Consider the following 21,995-nt stretch of genomic DNA (forward strand, 5'->3'; position numbering starts at 1 on the left):
TGAGATCAGTCACTTTGCTGTGTACCAACTCTGGGTTTTGTGAACAGATGTGTATACCTGGATCCACATCGTGGCTCTGCTGTGCTCGCTGGTAGGTGTGTCACCTTGTGCATGTCCCCTCACCCCTCTGAGTCTCAATGTCAGCTGAAAAATTTGTTTAACAAATTTTGTGGATTTAAATGAGAAAAACTGTGCAGTGTGCCTACCACCGAGAGACAGTTGCTACAAAAGAGTAGTCATCACACCTCTTTGCTGGAGCACCCTCACTCTTTCCCTCCCCTCTCTTTGTAGAGGGGTGGCGATGGAGGGGTGGGTGAGAGAAAGGGGAAACGAATGCCTGTGGTGAGATGCAGAGGCTGAAATTCTGGGCCTAGCAGACCCAAGTAAGGAATAGAGCGAGGTGCGGAGGCGCATCCCTGAAGGAGATCCCACCCAGGGAGTGACTCACATTTCCAGCAGGGCAGGTGGTACGTGTTTCCACGTGTGTGAGTTAGGGGTGGGGCTGGATCAAGAACATCTCTCCACGGCTCAGAAGCAGCCACTCTCACTTGTGAGGAGAGCCCTGTGAGGTTGCTGCTTATCTGCCAGCTGTCACCCTGTTGGCCTCGACACCCACACCAAGATGATGGGTACCCTTGAGGGACACCTGCTGCCAGGGATGTTCTTCCTCATCTTCTCACTCTACTACTCAGTGCTGATGTCCTTGGCCCTGCTACGGGGACAGAGGTTCCTCAAACCCCCTCTACCCCCAAGGGAGAAGCGAGGACACAGGTCGTGGCCGTCGGTACCTGTGGAAGGGGTCATGAAGGCAGTCATCTCTGTGATCGGCATCATGGCCCAGTTTTTCTACCCACCAGGAGAAAACCGACTGATGATGGTAGACTGGGAGGACCCTCAGCGACCATTCTTATTCAAGGACAGCTGGCAACATGCCACCATGTACGGGTTCTTCCTAGTCAGTGGTGTGGTGGACATCTTGAGCCAGTGGTGTTGGGCGCGGCAGAATATCAAGCTGGAGCGAGCAGCCGAGGCCCTGGCCTTCTATGTGCTGGCGCTGCTGATGGCATCCCACGTTGAGAACAAGGGCACCCTAGAGATCCGCGTGCACCTCCTGTTGATAGTGCCTGTCATCCTGCTCGGCCTGGTGCTCACCATCGAGGTCTGGGCCCCTGACCAGCCTCCACTCTGGGTGCTCAAGGCCTGGATGTGGCAGGTGCTCGGCAACTGGCTGCTGCAGCTCTGTGTGGTAATGTACGTTCCTCCCTCCGGGCAGCCCTGGAAAGGAGACAACCCCACAGACCTCGCCTTCCTCACCATCTTCTTCTGCTGGCATCTGGGCTTCGGAGCCGCCACGGTGGCCACTGTCTATGGCCTCTGCAGCCTCTGGCACCATCACTGGTCCTCCTGGAGAGAGGCCCCAGGTGCCAAATACCAGCCATGCCCCATGGGCTCCAGCAGCGAAGAGCTGGAGAAGCTCAGATCAGGCACCGAGCTGCAGGACGGGAGCATTTAGGTTTGGTATCTGTCTTTGTGCTATGCCCTTTGTAATGAGAGTTTTGAGGACGCCCACCGTGTACACAGCAGAGAAATGTCCTGGATCTGCAATGTGGCTTTCCATCACAGGAGTCCTCTTCCTTGTTCCTAAATAAACCCTCCAGCTCCTAGGATTCCTTCTATTTATTGCTCGCCTCTCTCCAGGTCTGTCTCTTCCCGGTCTCCCTATTCAGTCTGTCTGGTTCCTGGCCATGGACCTACAGGGAGTGAGAATGAGATGTAGTGCTTTTCTCTGAAGCTTTTGGGATCCAAGAGGAGGAAACAGAGGGAGACGGAGAGTCACTGGGGTCTCAAGGAGGGTTCTATCTGTCTGCGGCGGGGCCGGCTCTGTGTGTGCATGTGTGTGCCTGCAGCTGAAGTGTTTCAATGTGTGTGAACGTGAGAGGGTCTGTTTTTGCATCACAGTGAGGGCTCCTGTTGTCTTGACTTCTCTCTGTTTTTATTCACACTAAGTACAGCGGGATGAAGAGCTTCTGTTTTTGTTGTTGCTGTTTTTCAATCCAAACTGAGTGAGGCTCCTTCTGCCTTCCGAGGGAGTAAGGGAGGAGGGGAAAAGGGTGGCCATCACTTCAGCAAGGGCTCAAGTCTGGGGAAAAAAGAGGTAAGGGAGGAATTCCCAAAGGTGTTTGGAAGAAGCGAGGATGACAAATATAATTATCAGCTGTCTGTTTTCGGCTGTGAGGTCAAACAACTTCAGTGTTCCAACTCCTTCAGTCAAGTCTACGATACACGTCCATCAGTCTCGCGCGAGTGATTCTGGGGCGAGATCAGAGGAAAGGCCCCTATTTCAGTTGGCGGGAGGGGAGGGGAAAGAACTGCCATGAAACGTGAGGTCGAATGAGCTCAGTGGTTCTGAAGATGCGGGAACTCAGAGCTGAGAGAAACCTGAGAATGCCAGCCCCCTGGAATTTGCAGAAACTTTCAGCCAGTCCTTGAACTTCTCCCAGAATGTGGAGAGGAGGTGCTAGTACGTCCAGTGAAATAGTGAAAGCAAACTGTATAAAAATACTTATCCCGGGTACCGTTAGAAAGCCACCGCTTCTAACAGCATGAATCTGCTTCTGTAAGATGCATAAATCCAGCACTTGGAGGTCTGAAGAGGCAGGAAGAAGGGAGGAGATGCTGGCTGTAGATGGGGAGAAAGGACCATAGAGAAAAGTGCCCATTTATGGAGCAGCTGCAATTACGCCACCTCCCACGCTGTTCTCAGTGAGTGAAAAGCTTTAAGTATAGAGAGGCACTGGCATTTGCAGGATGGAGGACATGACAGGCGGCACACTGTCATCTGAAACATCCCTGGACACTCCCTAAGGAAACAGTGTGCAAGAGCATGGGAAACAGGCCCTGGCAAACTCCGGGACAAGGGGTGAAGGCACAGAGGGGAGCAAGGGGAGGGATGGGGGTGAGGCAAGGCTCCGGCACCTCACACTGGCAGGGCTTAGAGAGGAAGAATACTCTGGATCTCCAGGAAAAGCAATGTGTCTTCCTCCAGCAGCTGGAAGCATGCCAGCCCCAGCTTTCCTCCCCAAGGAAGCAGGAACCAACCTCAGGAGAGACCAGCACGCTTCTCTCTGTCCCCACCCGGAAAAGCCCAGAAGCAGAGGCAGATTTACTCTAAAGCTAATAAAGCTTAAGCTCCAGGCTCCCTCGCTTCACATCTCCCATCCAAAGCCCAGGGAGGGGCCAGAACAAGGTGTTCCTATGAGTACTTATCACTGAAAAATTGCAAAAGTAAGGCATTTCTGTGCTCTTTTTTCTAAAGAGAGACCTCCAAATGGTATAAACTCTAGACTGTGCCAAACCTGGCTGTGCCCCAGCCCTGAAGGCTTAACACAGATTGACTTTCAGGATGCCTTACGATAAACACATCTCTCAGCCTGTTAGGGGAACACTCTTTATTCAGGGATAGTGTTAAGACTCTTCCTTCTTCAACTTGGAAACAAGGAGCTTAAAACGCTAATGACATCACACACTGGCTGAAAACCACCTGTGAAAGCATAATCCCTCAGTCAACAAACTTAAATGCATGTTATCAGATACTAGGCCTATTTGATAAGGAGGAATTAGAGGTACAGAAGACTCATGGCCAGGGGGAGAGGTGGGAAGTAATTTCCAGAGGTAGGTCCTATTTGTCTTCAATTGTGCTGTGTGGGGAAATTTTTGTCTGACACGTCTGGCCCTTGCCAGTGTATTAGTCAGGGTTCTCCAGAGAAACAGAACCAACAGATGGTAGAAATTTTAAGGAATTGGCTCATGAGATTGTGAGGGCTGGCAAATCCAAAATCTGTGGGGCAGGCCAGCAGGCTGGATGGAGACCCAGGGAATAGTTGATGTTGCCATCTTGAGTCTGAAGGCACTCTGGAGGCAGAATTCCTTCTCCTTCAGGGCACCTCGGTCTTTTCTTTTAAGGACTTCTACTGATTGGATGAGGCCCACCCATATTATGGAGGGTAATCTGCTTACTCAAAGTCTACTGATTTAAATGTTAATCACATCTAAAATACACTTTCACAGCAATATCTACACTGGTGTTTGACCAAACAACTGGGTACCATGGCCCAGCCAAGTTGACACATAAAATTAACCATCATACTCAGCATATTGGAACATGGCCACTCAAACGTGATTTATGTCAACTGCATGTCTCGTGATTTTTGGAGACCTTCCCAAATAATAACGGTAACTTCATTTTAAAGGAACTTCATCATTATGGGTTCTGATTGGAGCACGACTATGACTACATAATGCTGTACGGAATCCTTCTCTTCCCTGTTCCATCTAGAAGGAGAGAGCTAGAGTAACAGGTGTGCAGGTAGGTGACACTTATTTTTAAACATTCAAAAATAATGTTTAGAGGGTTTTTTTTTGGTTATTCATGTTATACCTTTTAGACATCTTAGAAAATACCAAAAAGTATTTAAAGTATTTTGAAATTTACCGTAATGCCTTTACCCCAAATTAATTACTGCCTTGGAGAGCTAAAAGGGTATGAAGGGATTTCAATCACAGAGTGGAGAATAGGGTTTGTCTCTCAGAGATGGGGACTTTCCTGGCGATGATGACTGATGTGCCTGATGACTAAGGCACAGATGACTGAAAAGACTCAGAGGTAGAAGTCAGTGAAGATGAAGAAATCCAGAACTCGGAGACCAGCACTGTGAGAGGGAACTGAGCAAGGATACTGACACGCCTGGGAAGAGGGCAACCTCAGGCTGGAGGAGAACCCTGGAGCCCCAGCCCTCAGTGAATTTTCTGGGGGACTTAAAGGAGGGGCAGAAGACAGAACACGTGGATAGCAGGAGCCTCGAAGGAGAAGGTGATCAGGGTTAAGCAGAAATGGCAACGCCTACCCCACAGAGGTATTGTGAGAAATAAGTGCCACAGATACCACACTTAACAGAGAGCATGGGGTACAGTAGATGCTCAATAAATATTAGTTTGAGAGACCGAATATACAATGGGCAATAACCAGACCACATATAAAAATAAAACTCTGGGGCCGGCCCTGTGGCTGAGTGGTTAAGTTTGGGCACTCCGCTGCGGCAGCCCAAGGTTTCACCGGTTCGGATCCTGGGCGTGGACATGGCACTGCTCATCAGGCCACGGTGAGGCGGCGTCCCACATCCCACAACTCGAAGGACCTGCAACTAAGATATACAATTATGTACCGGGGGTGATTTGGGGAGATAAAGAAGAAAAAAAACAAAACAGAAAGAAAAGACGACAGATTGGCAACAGTTGTTAGCTCAGGTGCCAATCTTTAAGAAAAACAAAAAAGACTGGCAACAGTTGTTAGTTCAGGTGCCAATCTTTAGAAAAAAAATAGTAAAACTCTGGCCCACAATCTGCAGCAGCTAGCCCAGGAAACCAATGCACCATCCATGGTTGCGGGCCCAGGAAGCCAGCCTGTTGTCTATAACTCAGACTTGTAGAAAGTCAGCTAGCTGTTTCTAGTGACCAGTCCAGGAAGCAAAACAATAAGCCCCATAGCAGTAGACCCAAAGTGGGCAGGACCTGATGAAGAAGTAACGCTGTCCTAATTTTGCCCCACTTCCATTTTAGGACCAACCAGAGAAAGCTAAGTATGCGCCCCTAACCAACCACATAGGATGCCCCACTTCTAGTGAGCCCACCTACAGCTTCTCCCTGCCGACAGTCTCCAGTCAAACCTACTGAAGCCTTTCCTCTTTTCCACTATGAAGCTTTCCTACTCCTCTGCCTGACTTTCAGTCTCCGCCAAAAAGCAAATGATGGTGGCTGACTCCCTTGCTATAGCAAGCTCTGAGTAGTTAGGCTTTTTCTCCTTTGGTTGGTCTTCATTTACTTCGACATATTCAATTCTTTCATTTATTCGTTCAAGCAGTTACTCGATATTTATTTAGCGTCTACTATACGCCAGACCCCCTGCTAGGCCCTGAGAATAATGAAGTGACCCAGATGCCTGGGTCCCTCCCTTCAAGCTGATTATGGTCCAGTGGGAGAAGAAAGGTAAATAAACAGCGAGCTAAATGCAATCTGAAAGGGGCTGTAAGGAGGGGCAGCTAAGCCAGACTTGGGGAGCAGGAAAAGCTTCTAGAAAAGTGATGTCCCCACAGGGACATGAAGGATGGGTATGGCCAGGGGAGGAGGGATGGGGGGAACATTCAGGAGCGGGGGAAGGACCAAGGGGAAGTCCCCAGGTCATAGCCTAAACATTGAAGGAAGTGAACCAAAGTGGGACGGTAGACCTTGGTGCTTGAGCCTGGAGTGGCAAGCATGAAGGTAGAAAGGCAGACAAGGGTCAGATTCCTTCCAGGCCACAGGAAGGAATTTGGTGTTCATCCTGAAACCAACAGTAATGATCCAATTTCCATTTTGGAAACATCACTCAGGCTCCATGTGGAGTGAGGCCTGGAGGAGGGCAAACCTGGAAGCAGGGAGACCAATTCAGAGGCTAAGACACGATGGGGCTGGACAAGAAGAAAAGTGCATGGACTGGAGAGCTGATGGAGATGGTTCCTGATTGGACCTCATGGCTGGAGTCGGTAGGGTGAGAGAGAGGGGAAGAAACCAAAGCTTGGACAGCTGAGGAGGAAGATAAATGCCATCACTGAGAAAATGAAAACTGGGACAGGGGCTGGAGGAGAAGAGATGAATTCCAGTTGGAGACACAAGGTTTGAGGTGTTGTTCTGGAAGTAGGTGGATGTATGAGTCTGGAGCTCAAGAGAAAGGGATGGGTAGAGAGGGAGGTCTGGGACCATCACTGGTCACTAAAGCCATTCCCGATCACCAGGGCTGGATGAGCTCACCCAGGGAGAGGGGGTAGGGAAGGAGGCTTGGAACACAACTCTCAGAGGCACCACATCTCATCAGGAAAACGAAGAGAGGCCCTTGTAAGGCAGCCCAAGAAGGGGAAGCCAGGGAGGTGGGAGGCAGGAGGAACTTGTAACTCAGAAAACAAATACTGCTATTGTTCCCAGACTGGGAGTAGCCAGCAAAACCTTATTTCTTATTCCCAGTTCCTCCTTGCTTTCCTTCTCCTCCCAGAGAAGGATGGCCCCCAGGACATTGGCAGGGAACTTAATTTCCCAAGACTAGTGGAACCGGTCCTGCAGTGTCCCATAGTGTTGCCTCAGCTGCATCAACAAAATTCGGGTCTTGGTACCATCATACAGTAAAACTGGATGATGAAAGAATAGAAAGCAATGAAGATGCTTAGGACAAAGACTTCCTCCTAAGTCATGCCCAGCAAAGGGTTTGACCAATATCTTGGTAAAGTGAGACCGGAAGTTAACTCCAGGACCACAGTGAGCGTTATTTTAGCTTGATGACTGTACTTTATATAGTTAACTCTTTTAGTTCATTAGCCCTGGTTATTGAGTGCCCACCATACAGCGGGTGGAAACTGCAATCAAATTTCCTCTCTCCTCACTAGCTTGTGAGTACAAAAGGGACCACAGGAAGGATAATGATCCATATTTCAAGGTCCTTCTATCCCTTAAAGCCTCACCCAGGTGGACTGAGTCCTCACAGGGCTCTCTCTCCCTCTCTGTGCCCCTCTCTCAATCTCTCTCCCTCTCTCCCTCTTTCTTTCTCATCCTCCTCCTCCTTCTCTCTCCATCTCTCCCTTTCTCTTTCCCTCCCCCTCGCCCCTTCTCGTCCTCCTCCTTCTCTCTCCCCTCACACACTCCCCCACCCCCTACTGCTCAGGACTGCCTTCTGGATTCCAGACGAGTCCAGAGATTACAGCTCTCCCTTCCTCACTGCCTTGATGGGGAGGCCACTGTCTTCCCTCCTTGGCAATTCTTTGAGGAAACTGAGCGGAGCCGGCACTCAACTCGGAGAACGTCCCTCTCCCTGCCCTGTGCACCCACCCCATCGGCCCTCGTGAAAACAGTTCATTAACTTTCCCAGGCAACCCCTCTCTCCAGGCGCGCAGTTCCCAAGAACCAACCTCCGAGAGACAGAGACAGAGAGAGAGAGAGAGGGAGGGAGAGACACGATTCACTTCCGGGAGAGGGGGAGCAGGATGGCCAAGGTTTCATCACTCAGAAAGGGGAGCAATGTAAAACTTAGGAATTTTTTTATTTCTGGAATTTTCCACTTAATATTACCAGACCACGGTTTACTGAGAGTGACTGAAACCATGGAAAGCAAAACCGCGGATAGTGGGGGCTGGCCTACTTTAATACAATCTACATAATATCTACATACATAATTGCAAAAGCCATACAGATATGTAGATAGATATCATATAATATCTGTCAATGCCTCTCAGTAAAGACCCTTGGGAACACACTTGTAGCTGAACAAGTTAAATTTAGCGCTCATTGCAAAGAGGGAGAATACACACCGTAGGAAGCGTGATAGAAAGGACTCGCAGGATTTAGGTTTGTGTTAGGTGACTTTCAGGGGGATTCATGGAAGCGGTGCTTTGCTTTGGATTGCATGCTGTCAAGAAGCAGGAATCAGGAACCAGCCCGGTGGCACAGTGGTTCCACTTCTCCGAGGCCCGGGGTTCGCCAGTTGGGATCCCGGGTGCGGACATGGCATCACTTGGCAAGCCATGCTGTGGTAGGCGTCCCACGTATAAAGTAGAGGAAGATGGGCACGGATGTTAGCTCAGGGCCAGTCTTCCTCAGCAAAAAGAGGACTATTGGCAGTAGCTAGCTCAGGGCTAATCTTCTTCAAAAAATAAAAAAAAAGAAAGAAAGAAATGGGAATCATTCTGGAACGGGGTATTTTAAGAAATGTTATCCAGATGGGGGGCAGACCAGGATGAGGCTAAAGCTATCACTAGAAAGGAGCCGCAGTCACTGGACTCAGCCAAGATGGGGAGATGTTTCATCATTTCTATGGTTTGGACCATGTTCACATTTTGTGTGTTCAGACAAGATTGCAGCATGCTCTTGTTTTTATCTAGATCCATCAAGGTCACAGAATGACCTTGTCTGATACAGATGTCATGTGAAATTGTTGATGTGCAATAGGAGAACATGATGCTGAGTGGTGAGTGCCAGGCTGGCTCCCAGGTGTCAGGGACTGATTTCTCGTTCTCATATCCGAACTAAAATAAAAAGGGAGAGATAAAAATGATCAATAATAAAATAATATACATTGCCCTATGTCAACGCTCCAGCATAACTCTGCTAGAATACATAATAGAATCAAATGGTTGCACCCCCTTATAGGAGTCAGTTTGGATTCAAATAAGAAGATTGGGAGTGTTTCCCTACAATAAATCAGAAGAACGAGAGAGGTTCCAGTTCACGTCGGAATTAAAATTACTGTCAAGATATGTAATAACACACCAGGCTGATTCATATACAATGAGAGAAAGACAGGATAGCCCTAATGGAAACAGGAATAACAGGTTAAGCAAATTATAGGCTGTTCAAGAAGAAAATATAAGAGAGAACAATATTCTCGTAAGAGCATTGGCTTATTTATAGGAGTAGTTGCAAAACATTCCTTCTGCGTGACAGGGAACAAGGTAGTGATGAAGTATCTCCGAGGCCGCCTCTCCTGTCTGGAAATTTCAATCCTCCTCCAAGGCATGCATGCTACTATTCAAAAAGACCTTTGAAGACCATATGTAATAGACCCCAAGATAATGCATATTTCAGTATAATGGGATTTGCTCTGGACACCTGACGAGCCCTGGTTCCCAAAACTGAGTCTAAAACTGAGGCAGACTAAAAGGATAATAACACTTACCCAACAGGGCAGGTGCTATGATTAGAGATGATGTTTGGGGCGTGCATGGTTCATGGTCTCTCGAAGCTAGCCATTGTCATCATTTTGGTCTGCACGTGCACACACACACACGCACACATACACTGAAAACACAGATGGAGAGAGAGGGTGTATGCTTGCTTGGGTCTCCATGCCTGAGTGGAAGGTGCTTGATGGATCGTGTGTGGTCGTGCTTGGAGCAGACTCCCAGGCAGCGCTGTTGCAGGCTGTAGACAGTGTGGGTCTGGTATGGGGGGATGATGGGGGATGCAGAGGACAGGTTGGACATAACGGAATTGGGACTTGCCCAGTTGGATATATGGATAGTTGTCTACAACATGCTTTAATATATTTACCTTTGAGCCTTTTTTGATAGTACAGACCTCCTGGAAAATGGTTTCTTATTAACAATGCAAAAATGCAGTCCTCCATTTTACAAGATTGAGTTTTGGATCATTTATTCATTCATTTATTTTTTGCAGGGGAAGATTCACCCTAAGCTAACATCTGTTGCCAATCTTCCTCTTTCCCTTTTTTCCTTCCTTTCTGCCCCTAAAGCCCCAGTACTTACTTGTGTGTAGTTGTAAGTTCTAGTTCCTCTATGTGAGCTGCTGCCACAGCATGGCTACTGACAGATGTGTGGCGTGGTGCCATGTCCAGGAGCCAAACCCGGGCAGCAGAAGCGGAGAGCACCGAACTTTACCCACTTGGCCATCAGGGCTGGCTCTGGATCCCATTTATTTCACTGTGGCCTGGGGTTATTTTGTTTCACCAAGTGGTGGAGAATAGAGGCTGGATTAGAAGAGAATACAAAAGTTTTTAGAGAATTTAGATCTTCAAAGGTGGACCTCTTGGGACCGTATCAGAGTAACAGTGAAAATCCTGAAAAACGGTAAGGAATCCAAAATACATAAAATAATACACAGTTTTCACAAAGTGTTTTCTTTGCATCGTGCTAAACATGTGGTGCTAATTTTTTTAAATGGCCTATAAAACTATGTTGCCAACAAATTATAGCTGAGGCTCAATCTGTGGAACATACAACGACATGGGAAAAGGGAATTATTTTTCCTATGAAATTCGTTTTTAAGGGTTTCGCATACTGTCAACACCATTGTCAGTAATTTTGAAAATAAATTTCCACCCTGGCTTTTTTCATTCCTTAACCTTACCCATGTGATCAGAGAGCTTTCTCATCCCACAGGGCCTCTCATCCACTGGTAATGAAAATTTGCTTGCCTGATTTTATTACACAGCTGATATTCAACTGCTGTCACCTTCTTGTCGACTTTTCTTAGAACAGTATCATCAAAATTCAGTGGGATAAAAAAATCATTTCAGTTGTATTTTTTCCTATCATCCTTCTAATAACCTATCGTTCACTGGTAATTGGAGTTTTTTCTACAATGTGTTGCGTACCCTATTTGGCAAGCACTTATATTATTTTGAAAGAAAACAGCAACAACTTTATCTTCAACTCAAAGATGTTTTTCAACATTCAGTGAAAATTCTCGTTTTCCAACTCTTCCTTTAAATCTCAGAAGTATGATATGCTGTCAACTTTATAAACGTGTCTCTTTGCAAAATCTTCACTTTATCTTGTTGGAGTCACTTATTAAAAAAAGAAGTGCAGAGTTGGCATGTTGGCAACTGTTCGTATGTGAGCAGATATAAAACCAAATTTCCAATATGCACCTGATGGTTGTTGACCCTTTTCCTTTCTATGTGACGTTGTGTCATTCAGGCTAAATCAGTGTATTCCTGTGTGAGTGTGGACTCTCCGTGAAGATGACAGTACCAGTGCAGACTCCAGCAATCAAGCAGGCTCGCCATCAGTGACTTCTCAAGTGGTGAACTCATAGCAGAGTTTTAAATAAAACACAGTACAATCTTTTCTTAATGTATGCAGTTGTTGTTCCCTAGGAAATTTGGTACTTACTAAACCTTGCCAAAAAGACCCAAAAACTTTGTGTTCATTTGTAAAATGGAGTTAGTTCTGAGCTCAAATAATTACAAGCAGGTTTTTCACCTACATAATTCCAGGTTCAGGTAGATTCTAGAATTGGATCGTTGTAAACAGGTTTTTGACTTGTATTTGAAAGTCCTGAGGGACACAAGAGAACTCCTTTATCATGCCAGTCTGGCCCCACTAAATGCCAGCAGTAACCCCTATTCATTATGACACAAAAAATTACAAATTTCCAGCATACCCCTGGGAGTAGGATCACCCTGCAGGGAACCGTTAATTTTTACAAAGACACGCACATCTGTGGTTTGCAATCTAAGTTACACCTGATTTACATAAAAATATAGTCACGTAAACAGGATCAGGGCTCTTTTAAGACCTAATGAGGCTCAGGCCCTTACTTTGGAGGCCCTATCTTAGTCATATCAAGCATATTGAAATGCACCCTCATCCTACAGTAAATATTAATAGCTAGACCTGTTATGTGCCGGGCATATTGTAAGTCTTTTACAACAATCCTCTGAAGTAGGTACCATTATTATTCTCATTTTACAAATGAAGGACAGGCACAGAGAGGTTCAGTGATGTGCCCAAAACCACACAGCTAGTGAGTGGTGGAGCCAAAAGACAAAGGTAGGCATTCTGATGCCAACATACTATGGCCTATAAAGCTCTCGTAGAGTTTATATGTAAGAAGAATTAAAGGTAATGTTTATGAGTTAGTTGAGTTGCAGATGACTTAACCTTGGTCAATTTCAGCTGTGCAGTTTTGTTTTGTATTTTGAGCCCATCATTTAATTTGAGGTCTCGACATTATTGGAAGGCCCTCAGATGCCCCAGCACCAAGCATCCACCGTCTAAAGCCTACAACAGCATCTTCCATGCAATCGGGGAGACCCACGCAGGCAGTCATCTTCTCTCTCCTTCTGTGTGTGTGTGTGTATGCACACCTGTGTATCAAACAATGACAATGGCTAGCTTCTAGAACACTGTGATCCATGCAATCATTATCCCTAATTTTAGCACCCACCCTGTGGGATAAACTATAGCTCAATTTATAGATGAGGAAACTGGTGTCAGAGTGATTAAGTGACTCACCCAATGTTACACGTAGCCTAAGGAATGACAGGGCTGAGAATTTTTGGCTCCAAAGCCTCGGCCCCTCCCCTGCCCTACTTTTCTGTCTCTTTGCTGAAAACACTTTCTCCAGTCACAGAACCTCACTGGGTTTCCAGGTGTCTTGCCACCTAGTTCCCATCAGCAGAGATCGCAGCTACTGGTTCTTTCCCTACAGCCACTGTCATGCCATTCCAGAACAGGATTAAGCCCTGGTACACTCGTTAGAGCACAGCCAACGGCAGAGGTCATTCTGGAGGGAGAACTCCAGAGGATGGTTTTATCAACACCAGACCTTACCTGCTCTTCTTTTCCTGGGCACTAAAAATTACCTGTCACTTCTCCTGACCACACTCTCTTCTTAGGGACCCCTCTCTCCACAGTCATGGGGCCATGACTGCACCAAGTGGCTTCGTATCCTGGTTGTCTGAACCCCAGAGGATCGAAAGCATGGGGGGTGGGCGTTACCAACGGGTTGCCGTCTCTGGAGACCTAGATGGATTCCATGGGCCCTTCAGCTGGTGATCTCAGAGAATGAGGCCAAAACAACCAAATTTTATTGGGCATGTGATAAACTAGAGAAAGGTGAGAGAACTCCCTCCGGAGTGGAGACGTGACAGAGAGACGCAAACAAGAGAGACCTTGCAACCCAGAGAGAGGGAGCACACATAGGCACAGAAACAAGAAGAAGAAACTTGGTCCTTGGCTAACATCACCCTGATCCCAAAACCAGACAAGGACAACACAGCCAAGCAAAATTACAGGTCAATATTGCTGATGAACACAGGCAAAAATCCTCAACAAAATATTGGCAAACCGAATACAGTCATACATTAAAAGGATGATACTCCAAAATGATACAACCACTTTAAATAATGGCTTAGCACTCTGTTATAAACAGACACTTCCCACAGGATCCAGCAATTCTCCTCCCAGAGGAATGAAAATATATATCCACACCAAGTCTTGAATACAAATATTCATACCAGATTTATTTATATTAACTAAACAATGGGAAAAATCCAAACGTCCACCAATAGGTGAATGGATAAATTATGGTATATCCATACAATGGATTGCTGCTTAGTGATGAAAAGTAATGAACTAGGAATACATTCATCAACATGGACAAATCATAAAGGCATGCTCAGCTAAACTAAAGAATCCAGATACAAGGCTGTATACAGTGTGATTTCACCTTTAGGAAATTCTAGGAAAGAAAAAACTATCTATAGTGACAGGGAGCAGGGCAGTGGGACCTGGGCCAGGGTCTAGAAAGGTCACAGGGAGCTTTTTGGGATGGTGCAAATGTCTTATATTTTCATTGTGGTGATGATTAATCAGGTGTTTAGATTTGTCAGTACTCATCAAACTGTACTTAAAATGAGTGAATTTTGTTGAATGTAAATTATACCTCAATGAAGCTAATGTAGAAAGAAAACCAATCATACACCATGATCAAGTGGGATTCATACGAGGGACTCAGGGAAGGCTCAACATCTCAAATCAATCAATGTGATACACCACGTTAAAGAAATGAAGAATAAACACCACATGATCATCTCAATGGATGAGAAAGGCATTTGACAAGATCCAACAACCATTTATGATAAAAACTCTCAATAAAATGGGTATAGAAGGAAAGTACCTCAACATATCAAGGCCATATATAGCAAACTCACAGCCAACATCATGCTCAATGGTGAAAAACTGAAAGCCATCCTTCTGAGAACAGGGGTAAGACAAGAGTGCCCATTTTCGCCTCTCTTATTCAACATTGTACTGGAGGTTTTGGCCAGAGCAATTAGGCGGGAAAAAGAAATAAAAGGTATCCAAATTAGAAAGGAAGAAGTGAAACTCTTGCTGTTTGCAGATGATATGATTCTATATATAGAAAACCTAAAGAATCCATCAGAAAACTATTAGAAATAATCAACAACTACAGCAAAGTCGCAGGGTACAAAATCAACTTACGAAAATCAGTTGCATCTCTATACTCTAACAACAAACTAGCAGAAATAGAATTGAAGGATACAATCCCCTTTATAACTGCAACAAAAATAAAATATCTAAGAATAAATTTAACCAAGGGGGTGGAAGACCTATACGCTGAAAACTATGAGACATTATTGAAAGAAATCAAAGATGACATAAAGAAATGGGAAGATATTCCATGCACATAGATTGGAAGAATAAACATAATTAAAATATCCAATTACCTAAAGCAATCTACAGATTCAATGCAATTCCAATCCGAATCCCAACAACATTCTTCATGGAAATAGAACAAAGAATCCTAACATTTATATGGAACAACAAAAGACCCTGAATAGTGAAAGCAATTTTGAGAATGATGAACAAAGCTAGAGGCATCAAAATCCCTGACTTCAAAATATACTATAAAGCTATAGTAATCAAAACAGCATGGTACTGGCACAAAAACAGACACACAGATCAATGGAACAGAATTGAAAGCCCAGAAGTAAAACCATACATCTGTGGACAGCTAATCTTCGACAAGGGAGCCAAGAACATACAATGGAGGAAGGAAAGTCTCTTCAATAAATGGTGTTGGGGAAACTGGACAGCCACACGCAAAAGAATAAAAGTAGACCGTTATCTTACACTATACACAAAAGTTAACTCAAAGTGGATTAAAGACTTGAAGGTAAGATCTGAAACCATAAAACTCCTAGAACAAAACGTAGGCAGTACACTCTTTGACATCAGTCTTAGCAGCATCTTTTCGAAAACCATGGCTACTCAGGAATGGGAAACAAAAGAAAAAAATTTACAAATGGGACTATATCAGACTAAAGAGCTTCTGCAAGGCAAAGGAAACCATGAACAAAACGAAAAGACAACCCACCAACTGGGAGAAAATGTTTGCAGATCATATGTCCCACAAGGAGTTAATCTCCAAAATATATAAAGAACACATACAACTCAACAAAAAGAAAACAAACAACTCGATCAAAAATGGGCAGAGGATATGAACACATTTCCAAAGAAAATATACAGATGGCCAACAGGCGCATGAAAAGATGTTTAATATCACTAATCATTAGGGAAATACAAATCAAAACTACAATCACCTTACACCTGTTAGAATGGCTATAACTACCAAGGCAAAAATAACAAATGTTGAAGAGGATGTGGAGAAGAGGGAATCCTCTTACACTGCTGGTGGGACTGCAAACTGGTGCAGCCACTATGGAAAACAATACGGAGATTTCTCAAAAAATTAAAAATAGAAATACCATATGATTCAGCTATCTCACTACGGGGTATTTATCCAAAGAATTTGAAATCATCAATTCAAAGAGACTTATGCACCCCTGTGTTCACTGCAGTAACATTCACAATAGCCAAGACATGGAAGCAACCCAAGTGCCAATCAACTCATGAATGAATAAAGAAGATGTGGTAAATATATACTAGAGAATACTACTCAGCCATAAAAAAAAGACAAAATCATCCCATTTGCAACCACATGGATGGACCTTGAGGGTGTTATGTTAAGCAAAGTAAGACACAGAAAGACCGACACTGCAGGATTTCACTCATATGTGGAAGATAAACAAACACATGGACAAAGAGAACAGATTAGTGGTTGCCAGAGCGGGAGAGGATTGGGAGTGGGAGTGGGCGAAAGGAGTATTGTGGCACATATGAATGGTGACAATAAAAATTAGACTATTGGTGGCGAGCACCATGCAGTCTATACAGAAACTGATAGATAATAATATACACCTGAAATTTCACAATGTTATAAACCATTATGACCTCAATAAAATAATCTTTAAAAAGAAACTTGGTCCTTGCCTTCCCAATCCCCAGCTCCTCGCAAGGTCTCCTTCCCCTTCTTATCCTTAGACTCTGTGAAATCGGCCAGTATCTTTCCAGTAAATTCCTTTCTTGCAACCAAAGTTCCCTGCATCCCCTGCTCAGCCCCACTGCAGCCCTAGGTGCTGGACCCCTGCACGGGAACAAAAAGCACCAGCTCATTAGCCCAGCTCCCCACCCCCCAGTCTGGCAGGCATTAAAGTGAGTTTTCCAAGGCCCTGTCATCTGTTTGCCCTGAGTCACAACCACTTAGCCCCAGGGCCTTACCGGGGGTGCTGGGCTCTGCTCGTAGCCCCACCGTGGGCCCCAAGTCTAGCCCCACCATGGACCCCGACCCACTTTTCTCTAGCTAAGCCCTATCCATTCAGCGGCTGGATCTGCTCCCTGAGGTCCTCCCTGCATGCTCCCTCCGCCAGTTCCAGACTCCAAAGACTCAGCAGTGACACAAATGGCTCAAACCGGCCCTGCCCCACTCACTGGATGGAACTCTCAGTTCAGAGGCTCAACTAGTTACCTGATCTTGCTGGGCCCACACAACGAAGCATCTCACAGCCGGTAAAGTGATGGTCGCCTGGTGATTGGAAACACATTCACAAATCTACATCATAGAGAGTATGTATGTAGACATGCTTGTAGCAGACATGTCTTCATAGGAAACAGTCATAAGCATCGTGGCTGACTTTTCTTTGTTTCTTTTCCTGCTTAAACATTCTTCTGGTTTTACTACTCATCACAACATGGACCAATCTCACAGAGACAAAGATAAAAGGCACCAGACACCTAAGAGCAGATACTGTGTAACTCCACAAAAACAGGGGAACCAATCCATGATGACAGGAATCAGAACAGTGTGAATTTCTGTGTTGACTGGGAGGGGCATTTGGGGGTGCTGGAAATCTTCTCTCTGGATCTGGGGGGGTGGTCAAACAGGTTTATACAAATGCAAAAATTTGTCAAGCAGTACCCTTAAGATTAGTGCACTTGGGGCCGGCCCGGTGGCACAGTGGTTAAGTTCGCACGTTCAGCTTCAGCAGGCCAGGGTTCACTGGTTCGGATCCCAGGTGCAGAAACCGCACTGCTTGACAAGCCATGCTGTGGTACACGTCCCACATATAAAATAGAGGAAGATAGGCATGAACGTTAGCTCAGGGCCAGTCTTGTTCAGCAAAAAAGAGGAAGATTGCTGGCAGATGTTAGCTCAGGGCTAATCATCCTCAAAAAAAAAAAAAAAAAAAAGATTAGTGCACTCAATTGCGTTTAAATTATACCTCAATTAAAATGTACCAAAACAATTATTATGGGTTCCTCTCTTCCTCAAGAGTATTTCCCAAGTGGTATACTCGTCACCTTGCTGATCCGACTTCTGAATTCCTGGGTCCCTTTTCCTCCTTTCTGTACATGGAGAGTCTCCTTGCTGGAAGCTTGGTTTAGAGCTGAGAGCTACCAAGTGGAATTAAAATATTCTTGAGGGACTGTAGCCTCTACGTTCCATGTGGCAGGTATCAAGTTATTGCCTCCCTGCTTGAAGTCTATTGCACTGTGGTAGGGGACCAGGACCCTAAAATATTTCTCCTGTGGCAGCTGACCGAATGCTAGGCTTTCTCAGTCGTGGGCACTGGAAGGAGGCAGGAGGAGGAAGGGGCCAGGCTTCCAGCTTCCAGTGCGCTCGCCTGGGCAGCCTCCTGCAGCACAAGACTTCAGCAGCTCCCGGTGCAGCTGCACACACGGTTCTCGCAGCACCCAGCAGCCAGCAGCACCAACATCTGTCCCTGGGCAGCCCCCCTGACCCTCCAGCCCAGGGAACTCTTTCTCAGTGAGTCCCGCTGGCACAGCACCTCAGCAGACACAAGAGAGATGGCCTCTTTCTCTGCCATGTGAGGATATAACGAGGAGATAGCCATCTGGGTGGCTCCACCTGCATGACTAATCACCTCCCCATCCACCGAGCCCTGGCTGCACCTTCTTCAGTGAGGTCTGGATCTCAGCCACACAGAGGGAGATCTTGCAGATTCTCTCCTTCTGTGAGTGCTCTGCCTCAGCTCTAGGGGTAGTGGCTGCTCCCTACCTCCGTGTTTCCTGTATTCATTCGAATTTTCTCCACCAACTACTAGCCCGCCTTCCTTTATCTCAAGCCCCTCTTACAGTTAATAATTATTTATGTTCAGCTTACCCTGTTCAAGTCACTGTGTGGTTTCTGTCTCCTGACTGGACCCTGACTGACACATTCCCCTTGTGGGGTTTGGGGGTGTGGGCTTTGCAAATAGAAGTAGCGATTGTCTGAGTGGTGATGCACTGGGTAGAAGGCTCGGTTACACATGCTGCGTGATCCCGGGTGTCTTGGTCCATTCGGGCTGCTATAAAAAATGCCATAGAGTTGGTGACTTAAACAGCAAACGTTTATTTCTCCTAGTTCTGGAGACGGGAAGTCCAAGATCAGGGTGCCAGCGTGGTGGAGTTCTTGGTGAAGGCCCTCTTCCTGGTTTGCAGATGGCCACCTCCTCGTTGTACCCTCACATGGCAGAGAAAGAGACCATCTCTCTTGTGTCTCTTCCTATAAGGGCACTACTCCCATTCATGAGGGCTCCACCCTCATGACTAATCACCTCCCAAAGACCCCCACTCTGAAGACCATCACATAGGGGGTTAGGATGTCAACATATGAATTTTGAGGAGGACACAAACATTCAGAAGAAACACTGGGAAAGTCACTTTTCCTCTCTGGCCTCAGTTTCTCCTGTGGTAAAATGGAGACTGTGTCCACTTATCCTCTTCTGACTTCACAGAGATGTTGTGGGAATAAAGTGGGAGCGCTTTGAGTTCCTCTGTGGAAAGGTGCTGCTAAGATTCCTTGAGCCATTTGTTGTCACTCTAACCATTATGAAGGCTTTCTCTTAAACACCCACCAGCCCAGTATCACTGCCTGCTGAAGTGGCTCATAAAATTGACTGTCATGTAAACCGAGGCCTCTGCATTAGTCACACAGCCTCCCCTCCCCGCCACTGCAGGGAGGGAGGAGGTGGGTGGAGGAATGCAAGAGGGCCTGGAGGCTTTTGGAGGTGAGCAGAGGTAGCAGGACCTCTGGGAGATTCAAGGCAAGGGTGGATTTTAAGGCCCACACCCTGTCTACACCCTCAGATTAAGCTAAGAGTAGGGGTTTACTTAGCTCCAAATTTGTGACACTGTTCCCCAGCATACATTTGACACTGATCGGTGCTGAAATGTGATGCCCTTGTGCAGGATCTCAGCACTGCGCAACTCCAGGTGGTGCCGTGCACATCCCTGGTGTTTTGCAAATAGCACTCCCTGGTGTTGTGCAGTGTACAGCCTGTGCAGCCATACACAGTAGCTCTGCCCAGTTGAGTGAGCCTGAGGCTCTGGCCACAAGTCCCGTGTGGGCCATCTTCTCCAAGGTCCTGAAGGAAAGTCCCTTCCAGCAAATTTATGACACAGAGAACTTGTGCCGAGCCTCCAGGGGCCACAGAACAAACATACTGCTTTCCACCTGAGTGTCTTCTGACAGCCGAAGGGCAGAGTACCTTCCCCAGTTTCCTTCCCTGCCCGTAGTTCTTCCACCAGTACCACCATGTGTAGCCTCACAAAATTCCTCATCTATTAGCATGATATATCCCACAGCACTACTTCAGAGCAAGGAACCCATCTCATGGCAAAGGAAGTGTGAACTGGACATAGGATTGCAGGATCCACTGACCATACTGTGTTCTTCAGCACCCAGAAACAGCCTAAGAGAACATTGGAATGACCTCTCATTTAAGGCACCAGCTTGAAGACAACACCCTGTGGGGTTGAGGTACATCCTCTAAGATGAAGTATAGGCACTGGCCATGATCTATAGGTTGTTCCCTCAGTAGCTGTCTGACACGGGTCCAGAAACCAAGAAGTAGAAGTAGGATCGACCCTCCCCACCATCACTCCATAAGGTGTCTACTGACCTTGAAGCTCCACCTACCTGGACCCTTTGGAATCCTATGCCAGTGGGCCAGTAAGCAAACGTTATCAGCTGTGAGTGCTAATTGACTCTGCCATGAAGAGCTGGGGTTGCTACATGATGGGCACAAGAAGGACTATGACTGAATCTCAGAGGTTCCATGCCCAGTGACAATGGTGAGCAGGCAAATACTGCAATCACTGCCCAACAAGAGCAGGGTGGCTGAGGCCCAGATCCCTTGGGATGATTGACTAGGTGTCCCCACCAGGCAACCAACCCACACCAATCAAAGCGCTGGCTGATAAATCTATAATGGTGTTGGGAGAGGGAGAGGATAAATACTAATTTCATCTTTGGGACTACTGCACCAACGGGGACTATAGCTTGTTGTACTAACACACTTGTATTACATTTTTGCAGACATTGTAGCTGACCACCTTCTTGATGGAGACTCTGTGGATTGGACTTAGGGAAGGCGAGAACAGTGATATAAGGAGCCCTCTTGTGCACCACTTCAAATCCTTTTGGCCACAGCTCTTACTCCAGCCACTGCTTTGGTAACCAGCTTTGCACAGACGTCAACCAGTTCTTTGCCTGTACAACATGACAGTGCCTTGTCTTGGGCCCAGTGCTACATATGTCTTAGTCTGTCCTTGATGCTGTTGGCACGTACACAGGTGTAACCCAAAATACAGGGAGGTTTAAGGTTTGTGGGGTATTCTTACAGTCTAAGGCTCAGATCAATGGAGGATGCAAGCCAAAGGATAAATCGTTCCTCTTTCATCCCCCAAGCACACAGCTCTGAGATGCATGCATGAGACTTACTAGAAAGTCCTCTAGTTTGAGCACCCGTCGCAGATAGCCTGGCCAACTCACGAACACAGCCATCCTTCCCTGTTTCATTTCCTTGTTCTTCACTCTTGCTCCCAGAGACACATTCCCAAATAAACTGCCCACGTGAAAGCCTTTGTCTCAGTCTCTGTTTTGGAGGAAACTAAGATAAGATGCATGGCCACACCTAATAACTGCAGAAGAGGCTGGAGAAATCACATCACAGGGCAGCTATATGTCCAGTTTCCATTACTACGGAAGACGAGGGAGCAGATTTGGTGGCCAGCTAGCAGTCTCCACTCCAGCAGGAAAGTGCTGAAACATTTGACAGACGCCCCAGCCAAAGAGTTAAAAATAATAGAAGTTTTGATGCTTAAAAGGATAAGTAGTACAACTACCATTGTCCAAAGAGAAGAGGACATTTCCTTGGCTGTGACCAGCAGAGTGGAGAGAGAAGAGGAGAATGCCAAGGGTCAGATGGCTGGAATGTGACCACACTTAGCTACCAGGAAGGAAAGGAT

General features: G+C 46.2%; 1 protein-coding gene and 1 long non-coding RNA gene across 2 annotated transcripts; both read left to right on the forward strand.

Moving 5' to 3' along the window:
- Nucleotides 1-489: 489 nt before the first annotated feature.
- On the forward strand, nucleotides 490-1,664 carry LOC100067335 (transmembrane epididymal protein 1A-like). Its single transcript, XM_001497417.6, has one exon. The coding sequence runs from the start codon at nucleotides 623-625 to the stop codon at nucleotides 1,511-1,513; it is 891 nt and encodes a 296-aa protein (XP_001497467.4). The 5' UTR covers nucleotides 490-622; the 3' UTR covers nucleotides 1,514-1,664.
- Nucleotides 1,665-4,248: 2,584 nt separating this feature from the next.
- On the forward strand, nucleotides 4,249-21,606 carry LOC106781979 (uncharacterized). Its single transcript, XR_011428774.1, has 2 exons — nucleotides 4,249-4,366; nucleotides 21,064-21,606. It is a non-coding gene; the product is annotated as an uncharacterized lncRNA (long non-coding RNA).
- The last annotated feature ends 389 nt before the right edge of the window (nucleotides 21,607-21,995 follow it).

This window comes from Equus caballus, chromosome 19 (assembly GCF_041296265.1).
Source record: "Equus caballus isolate H_3958 breed thoroughbred chromosome 19, TB-T2T, whole genome shotgun sequence".
Classification (NCBI taxonomy): Eukaryota; Metazoa; Chordata; class Mammalia; order Perissodactyla; family Equidae; genus Equus; species Equus caballus.